The 27672-nt window shown below is 29.2% G+C and overlaps 1 protein-coding gene across 1 annotated transcript in view; it reads left to right on the forward strand.

The window, feature by feature from the left end:
- LOC124418986 (pickpocket protein 28) overlaps nt 1–27672 on the forward strand; it is a 76059-nt gene that overhangs the window by 33945 nt on the left and 14442 nt on the right. The window contains exon 5 of the mRNA XM_046947037.1: nt 26046–26063. Within this exon, the coding sequence (XP_046802993.1) occupies nt 26046–26063 (18 nt within the window). The remainder of the gene's footprint in view (nt 1–26045; nt 26064–27672) is intronic.

A 27672-nucleotide genomic window follows, 5' to 3' on the forward strand; every position in this document is an offset into this window, starting at 1 on the left:
TATCTTGAAAATTTCTTGCAAATGACCTTGTTTAAACAACCCTCGTATTTACACTCTTTTATTATAATTTAAGTAACGAGTTATTTTTTATTATTTGATTTTTTCCACCATCATCATCATCATCATCATCAGCACAATCTTTTGGCAGAGCTATATACTACTAGACAATGGGGTCAAAGTTGTTTTTAAGCGCTTCAGTGCGTTTTTCTTTTCAAAACTTTTTTTTTTTTTTGATTTAGTTAGATTGAACAACAGAACTTGTATGATGCGTGTAAATTATGATTGTAATAAACATTAATATTGAAAGAAATCTTTATAGCAGCAGCATGTATAAATTGAATATATTTCTTATGTTAATGACAAAATAGTTTGGCAAATATTAAAAATATTTTTTTATTTATATACAAATATTAGATTTACTTAATTAGTTTGTTGAAAACAACTATTAAAAACAAATATTAAATGTTGAAATTAATAGCGATAAAAAGTGTTTAATGATGTGGAGATGAAAAACGCCAATTAAAGGCAGTTTTAGAAATATTTTATTAAACTATTTTACTAAATTTTTCTGAGATTAAAACTGAGCACGTCCAAATGGTTTGTTAAAAGTTGTTAAAAAGTGTGTATAGTTCTAAAATAAACAAATAAGTCAAACTTAATACCGAATCGTGTAAGAACCTAAAAAGGAGTCATAACCATTTCATATACCAATTGGTTGCCAATAACGATCTTGTTTAGAATTTTAAATAACTACATACCTAGAAAAACATTCATAAAAGAAAAAGTACACATAAAATAATAGTAATAATTACATTCATGTAATAAATTTAATTACAAATAAAGTTGTCCCCTCATGGAGGAGGGAACTTGTGCATAGAAGGTTCGATGCATATAAATGATGTTATTAATCATATTAAACAGCAACATTGTTGCCATAATTTAGTGGAAGTAGTTACACTTAAGGTGAAACTATTAAGCGCAATACAAATGATTCAAAAAACAAAATATTTTTTCAAAAACCTACCAAATAAGGATCGACCATAAATTCACAAAAAGAACTTGAATTATTGTTTAATTCTTAACGACATAGGTTTTATAGGGAATAAAAGAAAAAAAAAAAAACAAACTCATTGGAAAAGTGCGAACGTGACAAATGATAGATAAAACAGTGGAAGTGTCAATTTAGTTTTACGACTTTAATGTCGACATAAATCAACATAAAAATGCGTTTTTACTTTTTTCTCTCTCTTTTACGTTTGGTATTTAATATTAAACAAATATCTAGTCGGTTGCGTTGAATTTTAACGAATTTATGATTAAGTGAAACCTTGAACTGTTAGTTTAGTCAAGAGACAAAAGTTGTTTACAAGATAATAAATTAATTTTCTATTAAATTGTAAAAAAAATATATTGATTGTTGGCGTAGGTGAGGATTACATGAAGTTATTATTTATTTTAATTGTATTTTCATTATCAGGGTGCGAAAAGAACCATTCCGAAACTGTTGTAGTGTAGATAATAGTTAAGACTACTGTCTCGTCTATAGTCTGAACTCTAGCGAAATCTGTGTAACTACCTACCTACCTACATAACTAACTAACTAAGTAACTAACTAACTAACTAACTAACTAACTAACTAACTAACTAACTAACTAACTAACTAACTAACTAACTAACTAACTAACTAACTAACTAACTAACTAACTAACTAACTAACTAATCAACTAACGAACTAAATAACTAACTAACTAACCACTCTATAGTCTAATCTATAGTCTATTCTATAGGTTATAGCCTATACTATAGTCTAGCCTATAGCCTAGCATATAATCTAGTCCCGCTTTTTTATAAAGGCTTATCTAAAGTATGGTCTACAGTCTTGTCTGTAATCTAGTCAATAGTATAGTCCATATTTAAGTCTACTGTCTAGTCTACAGTGTAGTCTAGTCTCTGTCCACTCTATAGTCTAGTCTAAAGTCTAGTATATAGTCTAGTCTATAGTCGAGTATAAAGTCTATTTAATAGTCTAGTATATAGTTTCATGTATGGTCTGGTTTATAGTCCGATTGACAGTCAAGTTTATAGTTAAGTTTAGAGAGTAGTATATAGCTTAGTATATAATCTAGTTTATAATCCAGTCTATGGTCTAGTCTATAGTCTAGTTTAGTCTATAGTCTAGTCTATAATCTAGTCTAAAGTCTAGCCCAAAGTCTAGTATAAAGTCTAGTATATAGTATTGTCTATAGTCTAGTCTATAGTCTAGTCTATAGTCTACTCTATAGTCTAGTCTATAGTCTAGTCTATAGTCTAGTCTATAGTCTAGTCTATAGTCTAGTCTATAGTCTAGTCTATAGTCTAGTCTATAGTCTAGTCTATAGTCTAGTCTATAGTCTTGTCTATAGTCTAGTCTATAGTCTAGTCCATAGTCTAGTCTATAGTCTAGTCCAAAGTCTAGTCTAAAGTCTAGCACAAAGTCTAGTCTAAAGTCTAGTATATATATTGTGTATAGTCTAGTCTATAGTTTAATTTATAGTCTGGTCTATAGTCTGATTTATACTCTAGTTTATAGTTAACTTTGTAGAGCAGTATATAGCTTAGTTTAGTCTATATTCGTTTCTATAGTCTAGTCTATAGTCTAGTGCTTAGTCTCGTTTATAGTCTAGTGTATGATCTAGTCTATAGTCTAGTCTTTTGTCTTGTCTACAGTCTAGTCTATAAGCTTGTCTATAGTCTATTTTATAGTCTAGACTGTAGACTAGACTAAACTAGACTATAGACTAGACTAAAATAGACTATAGACTAGAGTATAGACAAGACTATAGACTTGACTATAGACAAGACTATAGGCTAGACTGTAGACTATACTAGTCTATAGTTTGGTTATTGTCTATGTTGGCTGTATTGCAGGTTTGTAATCTATAGTCTAATGTATAGTCTACTCTATAGACTAGACTATAGACAAGACTATAGACTAGACTGTAGACTATACTAGTCTATAGTTTAGTTATTGTTTATGTTTGCTACATTGCATCTTTGTAATTTAATTAAAAAAGTTTAGCTAATTAAAGCAAACTTTTTTAAAACATTTATTATAACAACAATGGGCTCAACCCTTGTTTGTTTATTCAATATTCAAACTATTGTTTGCTGTATGCTATTGTTAAAATTTATACTAATTTTATATTGTAATGCAAAAAACTATTTAATTTTTTTGTTTTACTAACTAAAGCTAATATACATACATATAATTAAGGTTAATAAATCTACTTTAGTAGAGTTGAGTAAAGAAAACAGATTGATTGTTTTGTATCAATTACAGCTGAATAAAATTGGCACTAGTTCATTATTATTTTTGTTTTCGCAAATTGCGAGACACAATTGGTTTTAAGTGAGTTGTAGAGGGAAATAAACACATACATACATATTCGGGTAGACAATAAGCTGACAGACTTATACATTGTATTGTCTGTTTTCTAAACATATTTATTTATTTGCAAATTAAATACATTATTTTTAGATTAAATTAAGAGAAAAAATTTGCAAAACTTAGTTTAAGATTGCTGAGTATGGAACGGATTAATATAATATTTGGATGACTAGCAAATTGTTTAGGGAACTAAGACTTATCAGATTTAGTTTCAGAATTCAAAAGTGTGTCATTGAGAATATAGCTTATTTGTTGTTGTAGTTGAATGATATTAAACAGACTTTTGCTCATAATTTAAACTATAAAATACAGCAATAATGTTCTTGAATTTAAAATATAGCAATTTGTAAACTTTTTTTAAGTATGAACTTATGAATGTATGTTTATACAAAATAGCTTATTATCATATTAAGTTCACACACTTTAATGTTTTGGAAAAAAACAAAGAAAAAAGACAGAACCGAAAACACACAAAAAATAAACTTAAAACATTTTGCATATTCATTTGAGTTCAACACTTATGTCATAGTATTTCCACTATAAACAAAGAAACAGCAAAAACAGCAAAAACAACAAAAATCATGATATTAGGGTGTCATTAAAATGACACCGCCACTTCCATTAAGAAGGTGTTTAAAATAATAATGATATTTCTGAAAACACTGTCAGTTTCTTTAAACAAATTATGTTTTTGTTTAAAGATTAAAACAAACACATTTTTTGCTCTATAAAGAAAACATAAAAAATCATTTTATTTCAAATCAAATATTCGTAACTAGAACAATATGATTAATATGCGTTACCAATTTTCTGACAGTTGAACCAAAAAAAAAGAAAAAAAAGAAAGAAAAAGATTTTTGAAAAATAAAAACTGAACTACACAACGTATGATTAATAAATGTAACAGTGGAAGTAACTGAAAGAAACACTCAAATTCACACTCATACATTTAAATGAAAATTGTAATAACAACAATAAATAGCAAAAGCAAATACATAACTACAGCAGCCTTTGTAAATGATGCAAAAACGACGACAATGACGACTGACTTTTCAAGTTTGAAATGAAGATAAAGAAAAGAAACAAGAAAAAAAGTCATCACAACAACACAAAACAAAATAGAACTCAATGTTAAGAGACACTAAGAAATTTTAACAGCAATAATAGCAACAACAACAAGAACTACAAAACTTGTCAGCGCCACTACCATAACAACAACAACAAAACACTCACGCAGTTAAGACCAAAAAACAAACAGACATCAATATAAACACTTCCCCACACACTGAGGTTAGACAAGTTAATAAGGTACAGTGGTACAATAATGAATTATTTAGGAAATTATGGGAATATATTGATTTTGTCATTCTGTTTTTTAAACATGCATCGAAATATAATTCGTAGGGGTAAGGGTGTATTAATTTTGGGGCCATATTGGGCATATCCATGTTCGAACATCCGTCAAACTTTCCAAGTTTTAAGGAGATATCGGCTCAAAATGGATAATCTGTTCTCTCCCATATATGGTTTTACCTTTGGGGAAGGAAACAGATCATACACCACCATAGAGTCATTGTGCTAAGTACAATCTCCTTAGAAGACACATTTTTCATGAAACCAAAGCAGGAATAACGTAACTGAATTGATTGGCGGAGGAAGAGAGTGAAAGTTTAGCTTAGATACCGGTTATCAAAAGAAAAAAAAAACCGACAGGTATATGGGATTCTCTCAGAGAATGTAGAATTAGAAGGTTCCGTTTAGACGATATATTCCAATATTTATCGTATCTACTGAACCGAACTTAAACTGAAATAGAACTAGAACAGAACTAGAACAGAACTAGAACTAGAACAGAACTAGAGCAGAACTAGAACAGAACTAGAACAGAACTAGAACAGAATTAGAACAGAACTAGAACAGAACTAGAACAGAACTAGAACAGAACTAGAACAGAACTAGAACAGAACTAGAACAGAACTAGAACAGAACTAGAACAGAACTAGAACTAGAACAGAACTAGAACAGAACTAGAACAGAACTAGAACAGAACTAGAACAGAACTAGAACAGAACTAGAACAGAACTAGAACAGAACTAGAACAGAACTAGAACAGAACTAGAACAGAACTAGAACAGAACTAGAACAGAACTAGAACAGAACTAGAACAGAACTAGAACAGAACTAGAACAGAACTAGAACAGAACTAGAACAGAACTAGAACAGAACTAGAACAGAACTAAAAGAACTAGAACAGAACTAGAACAGAACTAGAACAGAACTAGAACAGAACTAGAACAGAACTAGAACAGAACTAGAACAGAACTAGAACAGAACTAGAACGGAACTAGAACAGAACTAGAACAGAACTAAAACAGAACTAGAACAGAACTAGAACAGAACTAGAACAGAACTAGAACAGAACTAGAACAGAACAGAACTAGAACAGAACTAGAACAGAACTAGAACAGAACTAGAACAGAACTAGAACAGAACTAGAACAGAACTAGAACAGAACTAGAACAGAACTAGAACAGAACTAGAACAGAACTAGAACAGAACTAGAACAGAACTAGAACAGAACTAGAACAGAACTAGAACAGAACTAGAACAGAACTAGAACAGAACTAGAACAGAACTAGAACAGAACTAGAACAGAACTAGAACAGAACTAGAACAGAACTAGAACAGAACTAGACACAGAACTAGAACAGAACTAGAACAGAACTAGAACAGAACTAGAACAGAACTAGAACAGAAACTAGAACAGAACTAGAACAGAACTAGAACAGAAACTAGAACAGAAACTAGAACAGAACTAGAACAGAACTAGAACAGAACTAGAACAGAACTAAAACAGAACTAGAACAGAACTAGAACAGAAACTAGAACAGAACTAGAACAGAACTAGAACAGAACTAGAACAGAACTAGAACAGAACTAGAACAGAACTAAACAGAACTAGAACAGAACTAGAACAGAACTAGAACAGAACTAGAACAGAACTAGAACAGAACTAGAACTAACAGAACTAGAACAGAACTAGAACAGAACTAGAACAGAACTAGAACAGAACTAACTAGAACACAGAACTAAACAGAACTAGAACAGAACAGAACTAGAACAGAACTAGAACAGAACTAGAACAGAACTAGAACAGAACTAGAACAGAACTAGAACAGAACTAGAACAGAACTAGAACAGAACTAGAACAGAACTAGAACAGAACTAGAACAGAACAGAACTAGAACAGAACTAGAACAGAACTAGAACAGAACTAGAACAGAACTAGAACAGAACTAGAACAGAACTAGAACAGAACTAGAACAGAACTAGAACAGAACTAGAACAGAACTAGAACAGAACTAGAACAGAACTAGAACAGAACTAGAACAGAACTAGAACAGAACTAGAACAGAACTAGAACAGAACTAGAACAGAACTAGAACAGAACTAGAACAGAACTAGAACAGAACTAGAACAGAACTAGAACAGAACTAGAACAGAACTAGAACAGAACTAGAACAGAACTAGAACAGAACTAGAACAGAACTAGAAAGAAACTAGAACAGAACAACTAGAACAGAACAACTAGAACAGAAACTAGAACAAGAAACTAGAAACAGAACTAGAACAGAACTAGAACAGAACTAGAACAGAACTAGAACAGTACTAGACAGAACTAGAACAGAACTAGAACAGAACTAGAACAGAACTAGAACAGAACTAGAACAGAACTAGAACAGAACTAGAACAGAACTAGAACAGAACTAGAACAGAACTAGAACAGAACTAGAACAGAACTAGAACAGAACTAGAACAGAACTAGAACAGAACTAGAACAGACTAGAACAGAACTAGAACAGAACTAGAACAGAACTAGAACAGAACTAGAACAGAACTAGAACAGAACTAGAACAGAACTAGAACAGAACTAGAACGGAACTAGAACAGAACTAGAACAGAACTAGAACAGAACTAGAACAGAACTAGAACAGAACTAGAACAGAACTAGAACAGAACTAGAACAGAACTAGAACAGAACTAGAACAGAACTAGAACAGAACAGAACTAGAACAGAACTAGAACAGAACTAGAACAGAACTAGAACAGAACTAGAACAGAACTAGAACAGAACTAGAACAGAACTAGAACAGAACTAGAACAGAACTAGAACAGAACTAGAACAGAACTAGAACAGAACTAGAACAGAACTAGAACAGAACTAGAACAGAACTAGAACAGAACTAGAACAGAACTAGAACAGAACTAGAACAGAACTAGAACAGAACTAGAACAGAACTAGAACAGAACTAGAACAGAACTAGAACAGAACTAGAACAGAACTAGAACAGAACTAGAACAGAACTAGAACAGAACTAGAACAGAACTAGAACAGAACTAGAACAGAACTAAAACAGAACTAAAACAGAACTAAAACAGAACTAGAACAGAACTAGAACAGAACTAGAACAGAACTAGAACAGAACTAGAACAGAACTAGAACAGAACTAGAACAGAACTAGAACAGAACTAGAACAGAACTAGAACAGAACTAGAACAGAACTAGAACAGAACTAGAACAGAACTAGAACAAGAACTAGAACAGAACTAGAACAGAACTAGAACAGAACTAGAACAGAACTAGAACAGAACTAGAACAGAACTAGAACAGAACTAGAACAGAACTAGAACAGAACTAGAACAGAACTAGAACAGAACTAGAACAGAACTAGAACAGAACTAGAACAGAACTAGAACAGAACTAGAACAGAACTAGAACAGAACTAGAACAGAACTAGAACAGAACTAGAACTGAACTAGAACAGAACTAGAACAGAACTAGAACAGAACTAGAACAGAACTAGAACAGAACTAGAACAGAACTAGAACAGAACTAGAACAGAACTAGAACAGAACGAGAACAGAACTAGAACAGAACTAGAACAGAACTAGAACAGAACTAGAACAGAACTAGAACAGAACTAGAACAGAACTAGAACAGAACTAGAACAGAACTAAAACAGAACTAGAACAGAACTAGAACAGAACTAGAACAGAACTAGAACAGAACTAGAACAGAACAAGAACCAGAACTAGAACAGAACTAGAACAGAACTAGAACAGAACTAGAACAGAACTAGAACAGAACTAGAACAGAACTAGAAACAGAACTAGAACAGAACTAGAACAGAACTAGAACAGAACTAGAACAGAACTAGAACAGAACTAGAACAGAACTAGAACAGAACTAGAACAGAACTAGAACAGAACTAGAACAGAACTAGAACAGAACTAGAACAGAACTAGAACAGAACTAGAACAGAACTAGAACAGAACTAAACAGAACTAGACAGAACTAGAACAGAACTAGAACAGAACTAGAACAGAACTAGAACAGAACTAGAACAGAACTAGAACAGAACTAGAACAGAACTAGAACAGAACTAGAACAGAACTAAAACAGAACTAGAACAGAACTAGAACAGAACTAGAACAGAACTAGAACAGAACTAGAACAGAACTAGAACAGAACTAGAACAGAACTAGAACAGAACTAGAACAGAACTAGAACAGAACTAGAACAGAACTAGAACAGAACTAGAACAGAACTAGAACAGAACTAGAACAGAACTAGAACAGAACTAGAACAGAACTAGAACAGAACTAAACAGAACTAGAACAGAACTAGAACAGAACTAGAAACAAACTAGAACAGAACTAGAACAGAACTAGAACAGAACTAGAACAGAACTAGAACAGAACTAGAACAGAACTAGAACAGAACTAGAACAGAACTAGAACAGAACTAGAACAGAACTAGAACAGAACTAGAACAGAACTAGAACAGAACTAGAACAGAACTAGAACAGAACTAGAACAGAACTAGAACAGAACTAGAACAGAACTAGAACAGAACTAGAACAGAACTAGAACAGAACTAGAAACAGAACTAGAACAGAACTAGAAACAGAACTAGAACAGAACTAGAACAGAACTAGAACAGAACTAGAACAGAACTAGAACAGAACTAGAACAGAACTAGAACAGAACTAGAACAGAACTAGAACAGAACTAGAACAGAACTAGAACAGAACTAGAACAGAACTAGAACAGAACTAGAACAGAACTAGAACAGAACTAGAACAGAACTAGAACAGAACTAGAACAGAACTAGAACAGAACTAGAACAGAACTAGAACAGAACTAGAACAGAACTAGAACAGAACTAGAACAGAACTAGAACAGAACTAGAACAGAACTAGACCAGAACTAGAACAGAACTAAAACAGAACTAGAACAGAACTAGAACAGAACTAGAACAGAACTAGAACAGAACTAGAACAGAACTAGAACAGAACAGAACTAGAACAGAACTAGAACAGAACTAGAACTAGAACTGAACTATGTAGAACTGAACTAGAACTGAACTAGAATGAATTGGAATTGAACTGCAACTAATGTAGAATTAAAACAGAAGTGAAAATATCATTTAGGAAAATTAATCCTTAAAGTTGCCGTGTTGTGAACTTGTTAAGGATTTTGAAAATATATTATAAACTTTGGCAGAGATTAAAACATTTTTTACTTAAATTATTTTTAATTTTATTTTTTTTGTCAACAAATAGTATTTGTTTTATTTAAAAAGTCCTTTTATTAACATAATCAACATTTTATTACTTAAGGCTGAAATTTTTGTTTAGTTTATTCTTTCATCGCTTTTGAGTTCTTGTGGCCAACTGTTAAAACAGCCTGTAGACATATACTAAACACTCGCTCACTCCAGGATTTAATCATCACTCACACTAATGTATTTCACTTAAAGTACTTATTTTGTGTTTTCCTTTTAGTTATTTTTTTCATTACTTTTTTGTCTATATTTTTTTTTTGGCTTTTTTGCTTTATATTTTTTTCTTTAAAAAAAGATGCGTTTTATTTTAAAATATTTTGTTATTTGACAGACATATTCACATATTTTATTATAATTTATTTCTATAAAATAAGAAAAGTATTTATGAATTAATAAAAAAAAATCACTTTATGTCTGGTGGGCGTTAAATATCCATATGCCGGTTACTAGAGGCCACGAGACAAGTAGACGTGATGATGATGATGATGATGTTTTACTGGGCTGGTTTAAACCAAAAACAAAATTGCACAGAAAACAAAAACATTAAAATCTTGTCCGCCTAAATATGAGTTTTTTCTAAATTCTTTTTTTCTTTGACAATAAAAAAAAACATAAATATTTTGGTATATAATGTAAATATTATTTTTTAATATTTTTTCTTAATATTTGGCGCGTCACTTTTTATTTACTTTTATTTTTATTAAATAAAAAACATTTTGTATATGTTTTATTATTAAAATTTAATTTGTGTATGTGTATGTGTATTTTTCTTTCTATTGGAGAACGAACGGATACGTACAAACTACAAGTTGCGTTGTGTCTTGTTTGATGGTTGTTGTCCAACTAAATTAATCTTGGGGACACCATGGAGCTTTACAAAGTCAATTTTCATTTCAGTGCCGGTGTGTATTTGTTTTGGTGTGTACATGTATGTGCGTTTGCTGTGTGCTTTTGATTTTTTTTTTTTAATTTTTTTGCTTTTGCGTTTTCATGTTTCGTTGTTTTTTGGAAATGTGTTTTCTCTTGGCGTTTTGTTTATGTATACATAAGAAATGTTAAGCATGATTTTTGATATTGTTTTTGCAAAAAAACATAAATAAAAATATGCATTAGAAAAGTCAACAAATTGAAAGCAATAATACGAAAAGCAAAATCTTTTCTATTTAGTGTTGCCAAATTAATATAAAAAATGTACTAAAAACACAACAGACGGAAATTTTTTCTAAAAGAAAAAATAGTTGCCCAAAAAAATAAAAAACATTTCTTCCTCAATCAAATGATTTTATAAAACCAGATAACTTCCGATTTCCTTTGTTTTACTAATATTTCAAATCCATCCCGCTGGCAACTCTCTTTCGATTCCTTTATACAAAAAGAACAACAGCATAGTCGAGTCTTTATTTGATTTAATAAATACCCAGAGTAAAGAAAACACACCACAAATAACAAACATTTGCGTGAGCGTGCGCTTTTAGTGAAAAATTATGATGGGTTACTTAAAGTTAACTTTCCATTTACTACATTATTCTATACTGTTCTTGTCAGCTACTACTTTTTTTATTGGGCACGGAAATTGTTAGTAACAAAGCAAAAAAATCATAAAAACGTTTTAAATTAATGTTTGTTGATACTTAGAAAACGACAATATCGAGCTCTGAGAGTGTGTTAAATGTAATTTTTCGATATAACGACTTTAGGAAGTCAATAGTGTTTGGGTCAATGAGGTCAGTGTTAGTTAAACTTAAAGGATTAAAGGCAAATGTTTAATAAAATTAAAGATAAAAAGACTTGACAAAATACTGTTTTTTTAGACTGATATGTTGAGTATAAAAAGACTAAGTTAAACTATAGAACTATATAGACTATAGAACTAAGAATATGTAGAACTAAATTAGACCTGAAGTTGAACTAAATTAAATCCGAACTAGAACTGAACTAGAACTGAACTAGAACTGAACTAGAACTGAACTAGAACTGAACTAGAACTGAACTAGAACTGAACTAGAACTGAACTAGAACTGAACTAGAACTGAACTAGAACTGAACTAGAACTGAACTAGAACAGAACTAGAACTGAACTAGAACTGAACTAGAACTGAACTAGAACTGAACTAGAACTGAACTAGAACTGAACTAGAACTGAACTAGAACTGAACTAGAACTGAACTAGAACTGAACTAGAACTGAACTAGAACTGAACTAGAACTGAACTAGAACTGAACTAGAACTGAACTAGAACTGAACTAGAACTGAACTAAAGAACAAACAGAACTGAACTAGAACTGAACTAGAACTGTACTAGAACTGAACTAGAACTGAACTAGAACTGAACTAGAACTGAACTAGAACTGAACTAGAACTGAACTAGAACTGAACTAGAACTGAATTAGAACTGAACTAGAACTGAATTAGAACTGAACTAGAACTGAACTAGAACTGAACTAGAACTGAACTAGAACTGAACTAGAACTGAACTAGAACTGAACTAGAACTGAACTAGAACTGAACTAGAACTGAACTAGAACTGAACTAGAACTGAACTAGAACTGAACTAGAACTGAACTAGAACTGAACTAGAACTGAACTAGAACTGAACTAGAACTGAACTAGAACTGAACTAGAACTGAACTAGAACTGAACTAGAACTGAACTAGAACTGAACTAGAACTGAACTAGAACTGAACTAGAACTGAACTAGAACTGAAACTGAACTAGAGAACTGAACTGAACTAGAACTGAACTAGAACTGAACTAGAACTGAACAAGAACTGAACTAGAACTGAACTAGAACTGAACTAGAACTGAACTAGAACTGAACTAGAACTGAACTAGAACTGAACTAGAACTGAACTAGAACTGAACTAGAACTGAACTAGAACTGAACTAGAACTGAACTAGAACTGAACTAGAACTGAACTAGAACTGAACTAGAACTGAACTAGAACTGAACTAGAACTGAACTAGAACTGAACTAGAACTGAACTAGAACTGAACTAGAACTGAACTAGAACTGAACTAGAACTGAACTAGAACTGAACTAGAACTGAACTAGAACTGAACTAGAACTGAACTAGAACTGAACTAGAACTGAACTAGAACTGAACTAGAACTGAACTAGAACTGAACTAGAACTGAACTAGAACTGAACTAGAACTGAACTAGAACTGAACTAGAACTGAACTAGAACTGAACTAGAACTGAACTAGAACTGAACTAGAACTGAACTAGAACTGAACTAGAACTGAACTAGAACTGAACTAGAACTGAACTAGAACTGAACTAGAACTGAACTAGAACTGAACTAGAACTGAACTAGAACTGAACTAGAAACTGAACTAGAAACTGAACTAGAACTGAACTAGAACTGAACTAGAACTGAACTAGAACTGAACTAGAACTGAACTAGAACTGAACTAGAACTGAACTAGAACTGAACTAGAACTGAACTAGAACTGAACTAGAACTGAACTAGAACTGAACTAGAACTGAACTAGAACTGAACTAGAACTGAACTAGAACTGAACTAGAACTGAACTAGAACTGAACTAGAACTGAACTAGAACTGAACTAGAACTGAACTAGAACTGAACTAGAACTGAACTAGAACTGAACTAGAACTGAACACTAGAACTGAACTAGAACTGAACTAGAACTGAACTAGAACTGAACTAGAACTGAACTAGAACTGAACTAGAACTGAACTAGAACTGAACTAGAACTGAACTAGAACTGAACTAGAACTGAACTAAACTGAACTAGAACTGAACTAGAACTGAACTAGAACTGAACTAGAACTGAACTAGAACTGAACTAGAACTGAACTAGAACTGAACTAGAACTGAACTAGAACTGAACTAGAACTGAACTAGAACTGAACTAGAACTGAACTAGAACTGAACTAGAAACTGAACTAGAACTGAACTAGAACAACTAAGAAAACTGAACTAGAACTGAACTAGAACTGAACTAGAACTGAACTAGACCTGAACTAGAACTGAACTAGAACTGAACTAGAACTGAACTAGAACTGAACTAGAACTGAACTGGAACTGAACTAGAACTGAACTAGAACTGAACTAGAACTGAACTAGAACTGAACTAGAACTGAACTAGAACTGAACTAGAACTAAACTAGAACTGAACTAGACCTGAACTAGAACTGAACTAGAACAGAACTAGTGCTGAACTAGAACTGAACTAGAACTGAACTAGAACTGAACTAGAACTGAACTAGAACTGAACTGAAACTGAACTAGAACTGAATTAGAACTGAACTAGAACTGAACTAGAACTGAACTAGAACTGAACTAGAACTGAACTAAAACTGAACTAGAACTGAACTAGAACTGAACTAAAACTAAACTAGAACTGAACTAGAACTGAACTGGAATTGAACTAGAACTGAACTTAAACCAAACTTTTGACCGATCTGTAGTCTGGACTAAACCCTTCTCCAAAAATCTCAATAAAACAAACTGATATCCTTGAATATATTCCGTTTTATATAAACAATTAGATAAAACATTGTATATACGTTATAATTTCTTTTAGAACATGTTTCTTTCAATTAAACAAATTTTACAATTCATTGTTAATTAGTGTTTCTTTCTTTTTTAATTTTCTATTCAGCAAATTTCAATTCAACAATTTAACTAATCGGCTTCATAAAACAAGCTTTATGTTTATTTGCTTTTTGTAAAACATAGAGATCAAAAAAAGTTAAGGATACAACATTTCGTTGTTGAAAGGGATTAAGGAAAGGTCAAAGAAGAACAATTTAAAGCTATATAAAAAGTACTTGTATTCCAAAGGGAGTAAGGGAGCGGTTATGAAACAAAACTTTTACATTATTTAAGTTTTAAAGAACAAAAGAAAATAACAACCGAAAAGTAAAGAAACAAAACCGTTTACATGTTTATATTTTTAAAGTATAATTAAAGTAAAAGAATTAAAGTAATGGGAAAAAGGAGATATCTAAAATCCTTTTTGCAGATAGCCTACCAAATCAGACAAAATATTTCAAATAAGACTTAAATATGTCTGTATTTAAAATTTCAAAAAAAAAAAAATATTTTGATTGCTTTAAGAAAAAAATGTTTTTGCAAATTTCTCAGACTACAAACTGCTGACACTTTTGCGAGCAAATACCAACAAGAAAATCTTACTCATTAATCATTTGTGCCATACCGAAATCAAAGTGTCACTAAAACTGTCAATTGTATTATATAGTAGTAGTCGTCGGATGACGAAAAGTCATTTCATTGTGTTGATGACATTGACACAAAGAAAGATGAAATTTTCAACTGTTTGGCAAGGGAATGCAACATGATGTGTTATATATGTTCCCAGAATGAGATAGTTACACTTGCTAGTCATTATGAATAAAAATTCAATATTTTCGGAAATAATTTGGGTAAAAAATTTATGATATTTCAATAAACTTTGAGTAAGAATATAATCATATGAAATGCTCATTACGAGTTTGATATTTAAAGCCATTTATTGTTAGAAATATAACACCTCTTTTTAATCTAGTGTATTTCCTAAAAAAACGTTTAATTTTTATTGAATTTCTACAATAAATTTTCTAAACATACTCAACCAAGAATTAATCCATTTTTTTTTTTGTTAAATTCGAAATGTTATTTTTTTTTACAAAACCTTCGTGCCAAGTTACAGTCACAATAATATTTGTATTGTCTCTGTCATTATATTACTGATGACACTAAAGACCGACCGTCAAAGTTGAAAACATTAAAATCAATTTTATATGTTGACAGTGACACAGTTCTTTAATAACAGTTTTTGTTGTTTTAAGTTGTTATCAAAGATCATTGTAAACGCACATATCCGCAGAAAAACATACATGGATATATTTGTCAATTTGTTATATTCAGGGTAGACGACACACTGAAATAGATATGTATATAAACACTTATAATATGTTGTATGTATATCCAGTTACAAAACAAAGAGATTTCAATGGGGTCCGAGTGTTTTTATACAAGGGTTTCCAAAGATAATTTAACATTTTTTTTTAAGTGAACAAGAAAGGAACTATAACAGAACCAGAACATAAGCAGAATAGAAATAGACTAGAAGTACAATTGAAGTAGAACTGAACTTAATTTAAATAAAACTAAGCTAGAACTGAACAAGTGCTGAACTAGAACTGAACAAGAACTGAACAAGAACTGAACTAGAACTGAACTAGAACTGAACTAGAACTGAACTAGAACTGAACTAGAACTGAACTAGAACTGAACTAGAACTGAACTAGAACTGAACTAGAACTGAACTAGAACTGAACTAGAACTGAACTAGAACTGAACTAGAACTGAACTAGAACTGAACTAGAACTGAACTAGAACTGAACTAGAACTGAACTAGAACTGAACTAGAACTGAACTAGAACTGAACTAGAACTGAACTAGAACTGAACTAGAACTGAACTAGAACCGAACTAGAACCGAACTAGAACTGAACTAAAACTGAACTACAACTGATCTGGAAAAGAATACAGGACTAGAAAAGAGATAGAAGAGAACTAGAAAAAAAAACAAGAACCGAACTTGAATTGTAAATTATATGTTAATTATGATACACAATACATATCTTCCACTTTTGTTTTGACATCATCATAAGTATATTATTTTGGTTTATTTTATTTCATCACTATTCGTCATACATCATTCCCAGTTTTTTTTTTCTTGCAAAGGGAAGGAAGCAACAAACCAACATAATTTAGACAACTACAAGAAAAGAAAATACAAAAATCATTTATAAATTTTTCGGTTGAGAAATGGTTTGTGCTTTCTGTATTCAAATGAAAAGGTCATGTAAATATTTACAACATTGCACGCATTCGTGCTAAAAAAAAAGATAAAAGAATTGATAGGCACAACGAGAGTTACCTACACACACTTTAGCATAATATTTTAATGCTATTGGTTGAAACATTTGTGTTTTTTTCTTGTTTATATAATTATCGGTCCTTAGAAGTCTTGTAAGCCAATCACTGATTTACTTACATATATTATGCTGACAATTCAAAATAAATAGACATAAATAAAAATTTCAATATGTTCAACATTCTTCCTTTTTTTCTGTTCTCCCAAATATTTACATAAATTACCAATAAAGACAACAAAATAATAGACATAATAATTTGTTATGAATTGTAATAATGATGACAAAATAAAAATCATAAAATGTCTAAACATGGAACATAAACTATGAGACACGCAGCCGAAAACTGGCGAGAAAAATCGAAACAATTTTATGCTTTCTTAATGATTGTTTTTATTTTATATCAAATATTTAGCAATATGAAAAAATTATAGAAGATTAAAGCACATTTTATGAATGAATTCAATTTGAGATACATAGTTTCTGAAAAGCTTAATTTTTGTATGTAATTGGTCATAAAGATTTAAAAGAGGAGATTAATTTCAAATTTAATTTGCCAATGGCAGTTTTATTGTCAAGTTTATGAGGGGCAAATAGAATTTAAAATTTAAGAGTCTAGTAAATAATAATTATGGACTGAAAGGGTGGATAGTATGAAGAATGTATTCAAACAAATATTTGCAACAATTTTATCGAAATCTTAAGAGAACTGATCTAGAACAGAACTTGAACAGAACTAGAACATAACTTGAACAGAACTAGAACAGAACTAGAACAGAACTAGAACAGAACTAGAACAGAACTAGAACAGAACTAGAACAGAACTAGAACAGAACTAGAACAGAACTAGAACAGAACTAGAATAGAACTAGAACGAAACTAGAACAGAACTAGAACAGAACTAGAACAGAACTAGAACAGAACTAGAACAGAACTAGAACAGAACTAAAACAGAACTAGAACAGAACTAGAATAGAACTAGAACGAAACTAGAACAGAACTAGAACTAGATTGTTCTATTCTAGTTCTAAAATAGAACTAGAATAGAACTAGAACAGAACTAGAACAAAACTAGAACAAAACAAAACTAGAACAGAACAAAACTAGAACAGAACAAAACTAGAACAGAACAAGTAAGAGTTCTATATTCGACTGTGCCGAATCTTCGCCATGATGTGTTAAAAAACAGGCATTACGAATTTTATTACAAAAAATCAAAAAATACCAATTGTAGCCCATTTTATACGATCTAAATTAATCCGGGCTGTACATGCCTAACTTCATATTTCTAGGTTCAATAGTATAGAAATTTTAAAAAGTACCTTTTGAAGAACGAAAAAGTACAAAAACTTCTCTTTTATGGGTTCCCACTTAATCCAGGCTCTACATAATGTTTCTAGGTTCAATATTATTGAATATTCAAAAATTAGCTTTTGTAGAACGAAAAAGTACCAAAACGTCCCCTTTTATGTATTCTGGACTAATCCGCGCTCTACATACTTAATATCATGTTTCTAGGTTCAATATTGTAGAAAATTCAAAAAGTACCTTTTGTAGAAAGAAAAAGTACCAAAAAGTCTCTTTTTGCAAGTTCTTACCTAGTCAAGGCCCAATATGCTAAATTTCATGCTTCTAGGTTCAATATTATAGAAATTTCAAAAAGTACCTTTTGAAGAACGAAAAAGTCCCCTTTTATGTGTTCTGGGCTAATGCGGGCTCTACATACTTAATTTCATGTTTCTAGGTTCAATATTATAAAAAATTCAAAAAGTACCTTTTGTAGAACGAAAAAGTACCAAAAAGTCCCTTTTTATAGGTTCTTATCTAGTCAAGGTCCTACATGCTAAATTTCATGTTTCTAGGATTAATATTAAAGAAAATTCAAAAAGTAACTTTTGTAGAATGAAAAAGTACTAAAAAGTCCCCTTTTATGAGTCCTAGACTAATCCTGGCTCTACATACTTAATTTCACGTTTCTAAGTTCAATATTATAGAAAATTCAAAAAGTACCTTCTGTAGAACGAAAAAGTACCAAAAAGTCCCTTTTTATAGATTCTTACCTTGTCATGGTCCTACATGCTAAATTTCATATTTCTAGGTTCAATATTATAGAAAATTCAAAAAGTACATTTTGTAGAACGAAAAAGTACCAAAAAGTCCCCTTTTATGTGTTCCCAACCAATCCGGGCGCTACTTACTTAATTTCATGTAGAACGAAAAAGTAACAAAAAGAAATCCCCTTTTAAGTTTTCGAACCTAATCCGGTCCTACATACTAAATTTCATGTTTCTAACCAATAACAACATATTCCTTGTTTGTATCGTGACGTCATGATCAGCATTGTTAATAAAATGAATAAGAATCAAAATTTTTTATGAAATTTTCAGAGGTTGTCTTAGATTTTTGCACATATCTCCGGTATTTATGGACCGATTTTGCTGATTTTAAATAGCAATCTTCTCGAAAGCATGTCTAACAGAATTATTGAAGATTGGGATCTTGCCGATATCTGGAGTCCTCTAAAAACTGATTTCAACAAACACACAGACGGACATACAGACAGACGGACATAGCTTAATCAACTCCGCTACCTATAAAGATCCAGAATATATATACTTTATGGGGTCGGAAAATTATATGATATAAATTACAAACGGAATGACAAACTTATATATACCCTTCTCACGAAGGTGAAGGGTATAACTAGAACTGAACTAGAAAAGAACTAGAACAGAACTTGAACAGAACTGGAACTCAACTCTGCCTGACGATAGCTATTGAACTAATTCTTTTGGGGTAGTTTAGTAAACTGTTTACTAACAAACCAGAAACGCACCCACTGTGCTCGTAAAAACAAATGCAAAACAATTCACTGTTCTATTAATTCATTAAATCAATAAAAAATTTTGCAAATATTTCTCCAAACGCAATTGAATTGTGGGGGTCGTGTGGGATGGTGTTCATTCCTATGTTTATATGAATCGCAAGAGGTAACAAAACTCAATTTGGTTATTTGTAGAAAGAGGTTAATAGTCGTCATAAATGGCAAATTTGTTTATAATTACTTTGTTGAATATTAAAATCAATACGTTACGAATTAGATCTGCCATAAATATTTATTTCAGTTTTCATTTTCTACTTTTTTGAATTCTCGAAATGTTTATGTTCATTTAAAAGCTAATAATTAGCAATAAAATAATTTTTAATTCCGTTATTAACACACAATCGTACACATATAAATGCCTTTTCAACACTTTTTTAAATAACAAAAAAAAAATATTATAATTTTATTCAGTTTGTTTAAATTCAGAGGAATAATTAACATCAACTATAAAAATATTGTGCATGTAATATACACGCCTCGTTTACTCTGAATGGAATTAAAAGATTTTTTTTATAATTTCCTCTTTTTAACATTTGATCACTCTACTGTAGGGGTAATTGGAAGGTAAAGGACATTTAGTAAATTGTCCTTGAATTAAATAATTTAAAGGTATCTCTTTAATAATAGATTGTTAAAAATTTTCTGTAAACAGAGAACTTGAAAATCGGAACAAGATCTGAAATAAAACAGATTTTGAACTAGATTTAGAACAAAACTAGATGTGAACTAAAACTTAACTTGAACTAAAACAAAACTTTACAAGAACTAAATTAGAATTAAATAAGAATTGAAAATTCCCAAATTCGGATTAAACTTAAATTTATATATTGTGTATAAAACATTTAACAAATGACAATGGCAGTCATGTCTTATTTAAATTAATCTATAAATATTTATTAATTAAATGCTAAAAGAACGTTTTAACGAATTTTAATTACTTAACAGTACAAATAACAAACAATTTAGTGAAATTAACTATTAAACGTGCAATAATTATTAAAATATTTATAAAATTTTTATATAAATGATTCATATTTAGCACCCACTGTTACATTCAGTCACTTTGTTCATGCAGGCGTATTTGTTTGGCTTTACATCATTATATCGCATATACACAAAACGCTTTGTTTTTTTTTTTGGTTGCGTTAAAAAAACGCTTTTTTATGTGCATTCTCTTATTCATGTGTAAATTGTAGTGAATTTTTAATAGATATTTAACACATAAAATAATTTTCCAAATAAAAATGTATAAAAGGAAGTTCCCAGAACTTTATCAAAATTCAATTTGAATTTAATGAGCGGCGAAAAAATGCAATTCTATTTAAATTTATACCTTTTTCCAATAATGAGGTGACATGCAAACACAAATAAGAAGACTTTTTTAAAACGTGTCAAATTAAAGTCTGATCTAGAACTGAACTAGAACTGAACTAGAACTGAACTAGAACTGAACTAGAACTGAACTAGAACTGAACTAGAACTGAACTAGAACTGAACTAGAACTGAACTAGAACTGAACTAGAACTGAACTAGAACTGAACTAGAACTGAACTAGAACTGAATTAGAACTGAACTAGAACTGAACTAGAACTGAACTAGAACTGAACTAAAACTGAACTAGAACTGAATTTGTCGACTTTCGTACGATATTATTAGGTGGGTGCAAAAATCGCTCGTCTCATTAACATATTAAACACAATTTTAATTAAAATATAATTAACAAGCACGAGATTTATATAGCTACATACATATGTATGTATTTCCCACCAACAAAACAAAAACATGACAACAATAATAAACAATTTACTGGCACAATTTTTAAACAAATAAACAATGATATAGAAATAGAAAAAAATTAAATAAAAACGAAAGTAGGTGTTGGTTGGTTAGTTGTTCGCTTGGATCGTGTTCTTCTTTTGTTGACGGTTATAAAAATTCAATATTGGCAAACAATTTAAATATTTATCAATGAGCCGGATAAAATTATTCTCCAGATACATAAACAAATATCCACAAGTTCACAGTAAATTGAACTTTGTTGTTTTTGTTTAAAAACTGACAGCAATAATATTGAAATAAAAATTAAGCGTGGGCTTTAGTAGTAGACATTTAATGGTTGTTGGTACCAGTCTAAAAGCGAGTAAAGATTTTGTTAAAATAAATGTTTTGCTAAAATTAAAATTAGACAGACGGACGGATGGATAGCTTATAATTACGTCATGTTAGCAGATGTTTTATATTTTATTTATTTTTTTTCTTTTTTGTCAGAAATTTTTTTTAAAAATAAAGTAAATGATAAATTTAATATGGAAGGAAATGTCTTAGAAACAAATGATTAATCGATCGTAGAAAATAAAATTAAAACATTTAAACTAGAGTTGTTTGTAAGAGCAGTATAGGAAATAGTCAAAGATCTTGACTACAAGACTTTTACACAAAAACACATATTGTTTCTATTTCCATGTTTCCAAAGTGTATAAATTTTGTTTAAATCTTAATAAAGAAATCTATTGTAAATTAATCAAGCGTTTAAAACAACAAGACAAACATGAACCCCATTTTCATCTATTTTTTTGCGTGTTACCACATTTTAAACAAAAACAAAACTATTTTCTAAAAAAAAATAGACAAAAACCATAAATAACACTTAAAACATAAAGTGTTTTTTCCTACAACCCAGAAAAAGTAAAAAACTTGTTAAAATAACAAAAAAAAACTTAAAATAAAATCAATACTCAAGTCCACACTTCACTCCACATAGTACTAGAAACTATTAAATCGATGATTTGTTTACACACTCCAAAAAATTTGTTTCGCTTCTTAACAAAAACCAGATATTTTTGTTCCAAACAAAAATTATTTTCATTCAAAAAAAAAAAAAAAAAACTAAGTATAAAGTGCATAAAACCCCCAAACAACACGTCATTTACATTTCCACAGTAAATGAAAAACTCTACTTGTATAAACAACAACTACAACACTACTTGACTACTTCCATATGGGGCAGGCAATATGTCCGTCCGTCCATCCAACAATAATAAAACAATTTTTAGAATTATTCAGCAACACCGAGGCTGACTACACACTAAATTAACCCAAAATCAATCAGCAGCATTTACAATTGCAACAAAACAACAAAAACAACAGCAATAAAAAATTGTTATTGAACAAATGTGTTGAACATACATACATACATACATACATACATATATTTGTGGTTGTGAATGCAATTATGCTTACAGTGGGAAATTAAGTTAAAATTATCAAGATTACATTTTTAAAGAAATCTCTGAAAATTTTCACCAAAAAATAATTTTTTTAAAAATTTTTATATAAAAAAATATAAAAAAATCGAATTTTGAAAAATTTTTCTATAAAAAAGAAAATATTTGGAAAAATTTCTATAAAATAAAAGAATTTTAGAAATTTCTTTACAAAAGTGATTTTTTATAAAGAGAGAACTTCTAGAAAATTTTCTATAAAAAAAAAAAATCTGAAAAAAAATTAAAGAGAATTTCTTAAACATATTCTAGAAAAAAGTAAATTTTCTATAAAAAAAGAATTTAAAAAAATTTTTATAAAAAAATAGAATTTCTAAACATTTTTCTATAAAAAAGGCAATTTATGGAAATTTTTCTTCAAAAAGAGAATTTTTGAAACATTTTCTATAAATAAGAGAAATTTTGAAAATTTTTGTTAAAAAATATAATTTCTGAAAAATATTCTTTAAAACAGGAATTTCTGAAAAATTTTCTATAAAAATAGAGTTTAGGTCAAATTTTAGACCGAACTATTGATCAGAAAAATTCTGAAAATTTTAGTTAAAAAAAATCTGAAAATAGAATTTTTGAAAAATTTTCTATAAAAAGAGAATTTTTGGAAAATTTTTTATAAAAAGAGAATTTTTAGAAATTTTTTTATAAAAAGAAAACTTTCGAAAAGTTTTTTATAAAAAAAGATTTTTATTTTATTAAATTAACATTTTTTACAAAAAGAAAATTTTTGAAATATTTTTTATAAAAAGGAAATTTTTGAAAAATTTTATATAAAAAGAGAATTTTTAGAAATTTTTTTTATAAAAAAATTTTCCAAATTTTTTACAAAAAGAAAATTTTTGAAACATTTTCTATAAAAAGGAAATTTTTGGAAAATTTTCTAGAGAAAAGAAATTTTTTATAAAAAAAATCTAGATTATTTTATAAAAAGAGAATTTTTAGAAATTTTTTTATAAAAAGAAAACTTTATGAAATATTTTTATATAAAAAGAAAACTTTGAAATATTTTTTATAAAAGAAAACATTTTTTAAATTTTATATAAAAAGAAAATTTTTTAAAAATTTTCAACAAATAGCCAATTAAAAAAAATATTCAATAAAATGGAAATTTTTGAAAAAGGGAGATTTTTATAAAAAATTCGAGAATTTTTGTAAAATTTTGTATAATAAGAGAACTTTCGGAAATTTTTGGAAAATTTTATATAAAAAGAGAATTTTTAGAAATTTTTTTATAAAAAAAAAAATTTTAAATTTTTTTATTAAATTAACATTTTTACAAAAAGAAAATTTTTGAAACATTTTCTATAAAAAGGAAATTTTGGAAAATTTTCTAGAGAAAAGAAATTTTTTATAAAAAAAATCTAGATTATTTTATAAAAAGAGAATTTTTAGAAATTTTTTTTATAAAAAGAAAACTTTATGAAATATTTTTATATAAAAAGAAAACTTTGAAAAATTTTTTATAAAAGAAAACATTTTTTAAATTTTATATAAAAAGAAAATTTTTTAAAAATTTTCTACAAATAGCAAATTTTTAAAAAAATATTCTATAAAAAGGAAATTTTTAAAAAATTTTATAGAATGGAGATTTTTAAAAAAAATTCGAGAATTTTTGTAAAATTTTGTATAAAAAGAGAACTTTCGGAGAATTTTATATTTAAAAAATTTTTAGAAAAAATTAATTTTCTGTAAAAGAGAAATTCGAAAAAGTTTAAAAAAAAAATAATTTTAGAAAAACATTCTATAAAAGAAGAGAATTTTTGGAAAATTTTTTATAAAAAAAGAATTACTGGTAAATTTTTTTTCCTTGAAAAGAGAATTTCTGGAAAAAATTATTTCTATAAAAAAAGAACTTCTTATATATTTTCTATAAAAAATTTAATTAATGGAAAATTTCTGTCAAGATTTTTTTTAATAAAAAGAGAATATCTGAAAATTGTTTATTAAATGAAACATTTTTCTATAAAAAGAAATTTTTTATTAAAAGAGTTTGGAAATTATTTTATAAAAAGAGGAATCTGGGAAAACTTTCGTAAAATTTTTGGAATTTATCAAAAAAGTTTTATAAATATCGGATTTATCGAATTTTATCTATAATCAGAAGATTTATCGAATATTTTCTATAAATAGAGAATTTATCGAAAAACTTATCGAATTACTAAAATATTTATCTTTCACTTATATCACGACTGTTTTCGTAGTATCAATTTTTTGATTTCCATATCAACATAACAAGTAGGTTGCAAACTGACTGTGGCAGTATGAGTGACTTAGGCAATGCCGCCGCAAATGAACCCAGCGGTATCGATAGTGGATTAAACAGTTGTTTGATCACCTGCACATCTTTGAGATTATAAGTAATTAAAAATATTATGATTAGATAACAGATAAGAGCAGACCATCAACTTATAGATTACATAATACACGTGCATTATGGACCAACTTTTGAACCCGACTATGAACAAGACATATTACAGTCTAAAGATCAGTCAATAGATTGAGAAATAGATTATAAAAAAAAATATACATAATAGTATAATGCTATATAAACATGACTAAAAACCAAACAAACTTCAATCTGTAGATCAAAATATAGTTCAGGTTATAAAACAGATTCTTTAATAATCTATAGATCTATAAACATATATCAGATTTCAGAACAGACTACATATAGAACAAACTAATAACCAGCCTAGAAAGAACTATATACCGTACTATTGAACGAACTATGGACCAGATCTATATATTTACTACACTATAGATCAGACTGTCTATCAGAAAATAGATCAAGCTATCGACCAGAATATCAAGCAGACGATAGACCAAACTATTAACGGGACTTTGGATCTGACTATTAACATGGATCTGACTATTAACATTATACCATAAAATACATATATCAGAATATGGTCTACATTATAGACTATATCGAAACTTTAGGTTGGACTATAGAGCAAAATATTATTGACTAGACTATTCAGGTTATAGATCTGACTATAGGCTAGTATAGATAAACAGTAGGTCAGTCTATACCATGCTGTAGAATAGACTATAGAGCAGTGTATATACCAGGGCATTGACTAACCAATAAAACAACCAAAGCACTATTAATCAAACTGTACACCAGAGATTAAGTTATCCGAACTACAGGGACTTGACACATAATGCGTTAAAAAGATTAAAATTATGACACACACACATGAGCATCAGATCATTTGAAATTCAACATTTTAGATTTATTTAATGTAACAACTAAATTTATCTGATACTTTTTTTATAAAATTTTTTTTCGTTTATACATCTGTTGGATTAAACCGCAACAAAAACCATTGTAATGATGTTTGCATTCGTCGCTACATGTTTTTGAAGAAAAAAATAAATTTGGGTTTTAGAAGAATAAAACAATTAATCTGGTCATTTCAGAACCTGGTCAGTCACGGTTTATGTTCGAACATTTACTTACACATCGGATATAGAAAATTCCAACATATGGGTTTTACTTGTCGACCTTGATTACATAAAATTTCATTCTATTCTAACTCGTGTTAAAATCTTCTATTATTTACAATGACTTTATGCATTTGCTCTACATACGTTTTTATTTTTTTGAATCTTCTTTATTCATTAAGTAGTTTTGAGTTTTCTTTGGATTTTTCCATTTATATTTATTTTTTTCTGACAGACTAGTTAAGCTTTTTAGACACAGAAGTATTGTTTGATGTGCGATCTTTAAAATAAAATCTTTTAATATTTTAATGCGGCACTTTAGTTGAACTTCTTCTTCGTGTTTTTGTCACTCTTGAAATGAATCAAATTTATTATTTTCATAAATTGTGGGAATTTATTTAAAACAATTTAAAATATTTAGACAGACACATCAAAATGTTTATTTAACATATTCATTATGTCGTAGCAAAGAAAGGGGTATATCTGTAATATTGCAATCAAAATTATAGGGCTGGGGTATTATGTTTGTTTAGAAGTAAAGTCAATGCTGTCATTGCTATGGCAAATTAAAAATAATTTGTTACAAAAGAAAATTTTGATTTCACAACCTAAATGGTTCCAATTTTATTCAAGTTCAATAATCAAATTCGCAATATTATAATCCTCTAAGTTTTTATAGGGATATACTATTCAAATGTTAACTTCACTTGTTGCTAACCCCCAATATTTTGTTATTATTTTGTTAGTATTCATAGTATTTATTGTATTATTTATTACAGTAATAACATATGTAGATATGTATGTACGTATAATAAGCAATTTGTAAATCATCAAAATCAGCACTGTTATAAGTTATTGGCACCTCATTCATTAAGTTTTGTTATTTTTACGACAGACGCATAAACAAAATTAAGCAAAAATATAACAAGTAAGAGATTTATATTCGGCAATGCCGAATCTTTTATAAGCACTATAGACTAGACTATAGCCTAGGCTATAGACTAGACTACAGGCTAGACTATAGACTAGACTATAGACTAGACTATAGACTAGACTATAGACTAGACTATAGACTAGACTATAGACTAGACTATAGACTAGA

Source organism: Lucilia cuprina, chromosome 3, assembly GCF_022045245.1.
Source record: "Lucilia cuprina isolate Lc7/37 chromosome 3, ASM2204524v1, whole genome shotgun sequence".
Classification (NCBI taxonomy): domain Eukaryota; kingdom Metazoa; phylum Arthropoda; class Insecta; order Diptera; family Calliphoridae; genus Lucilia; species Lucilia cuprina.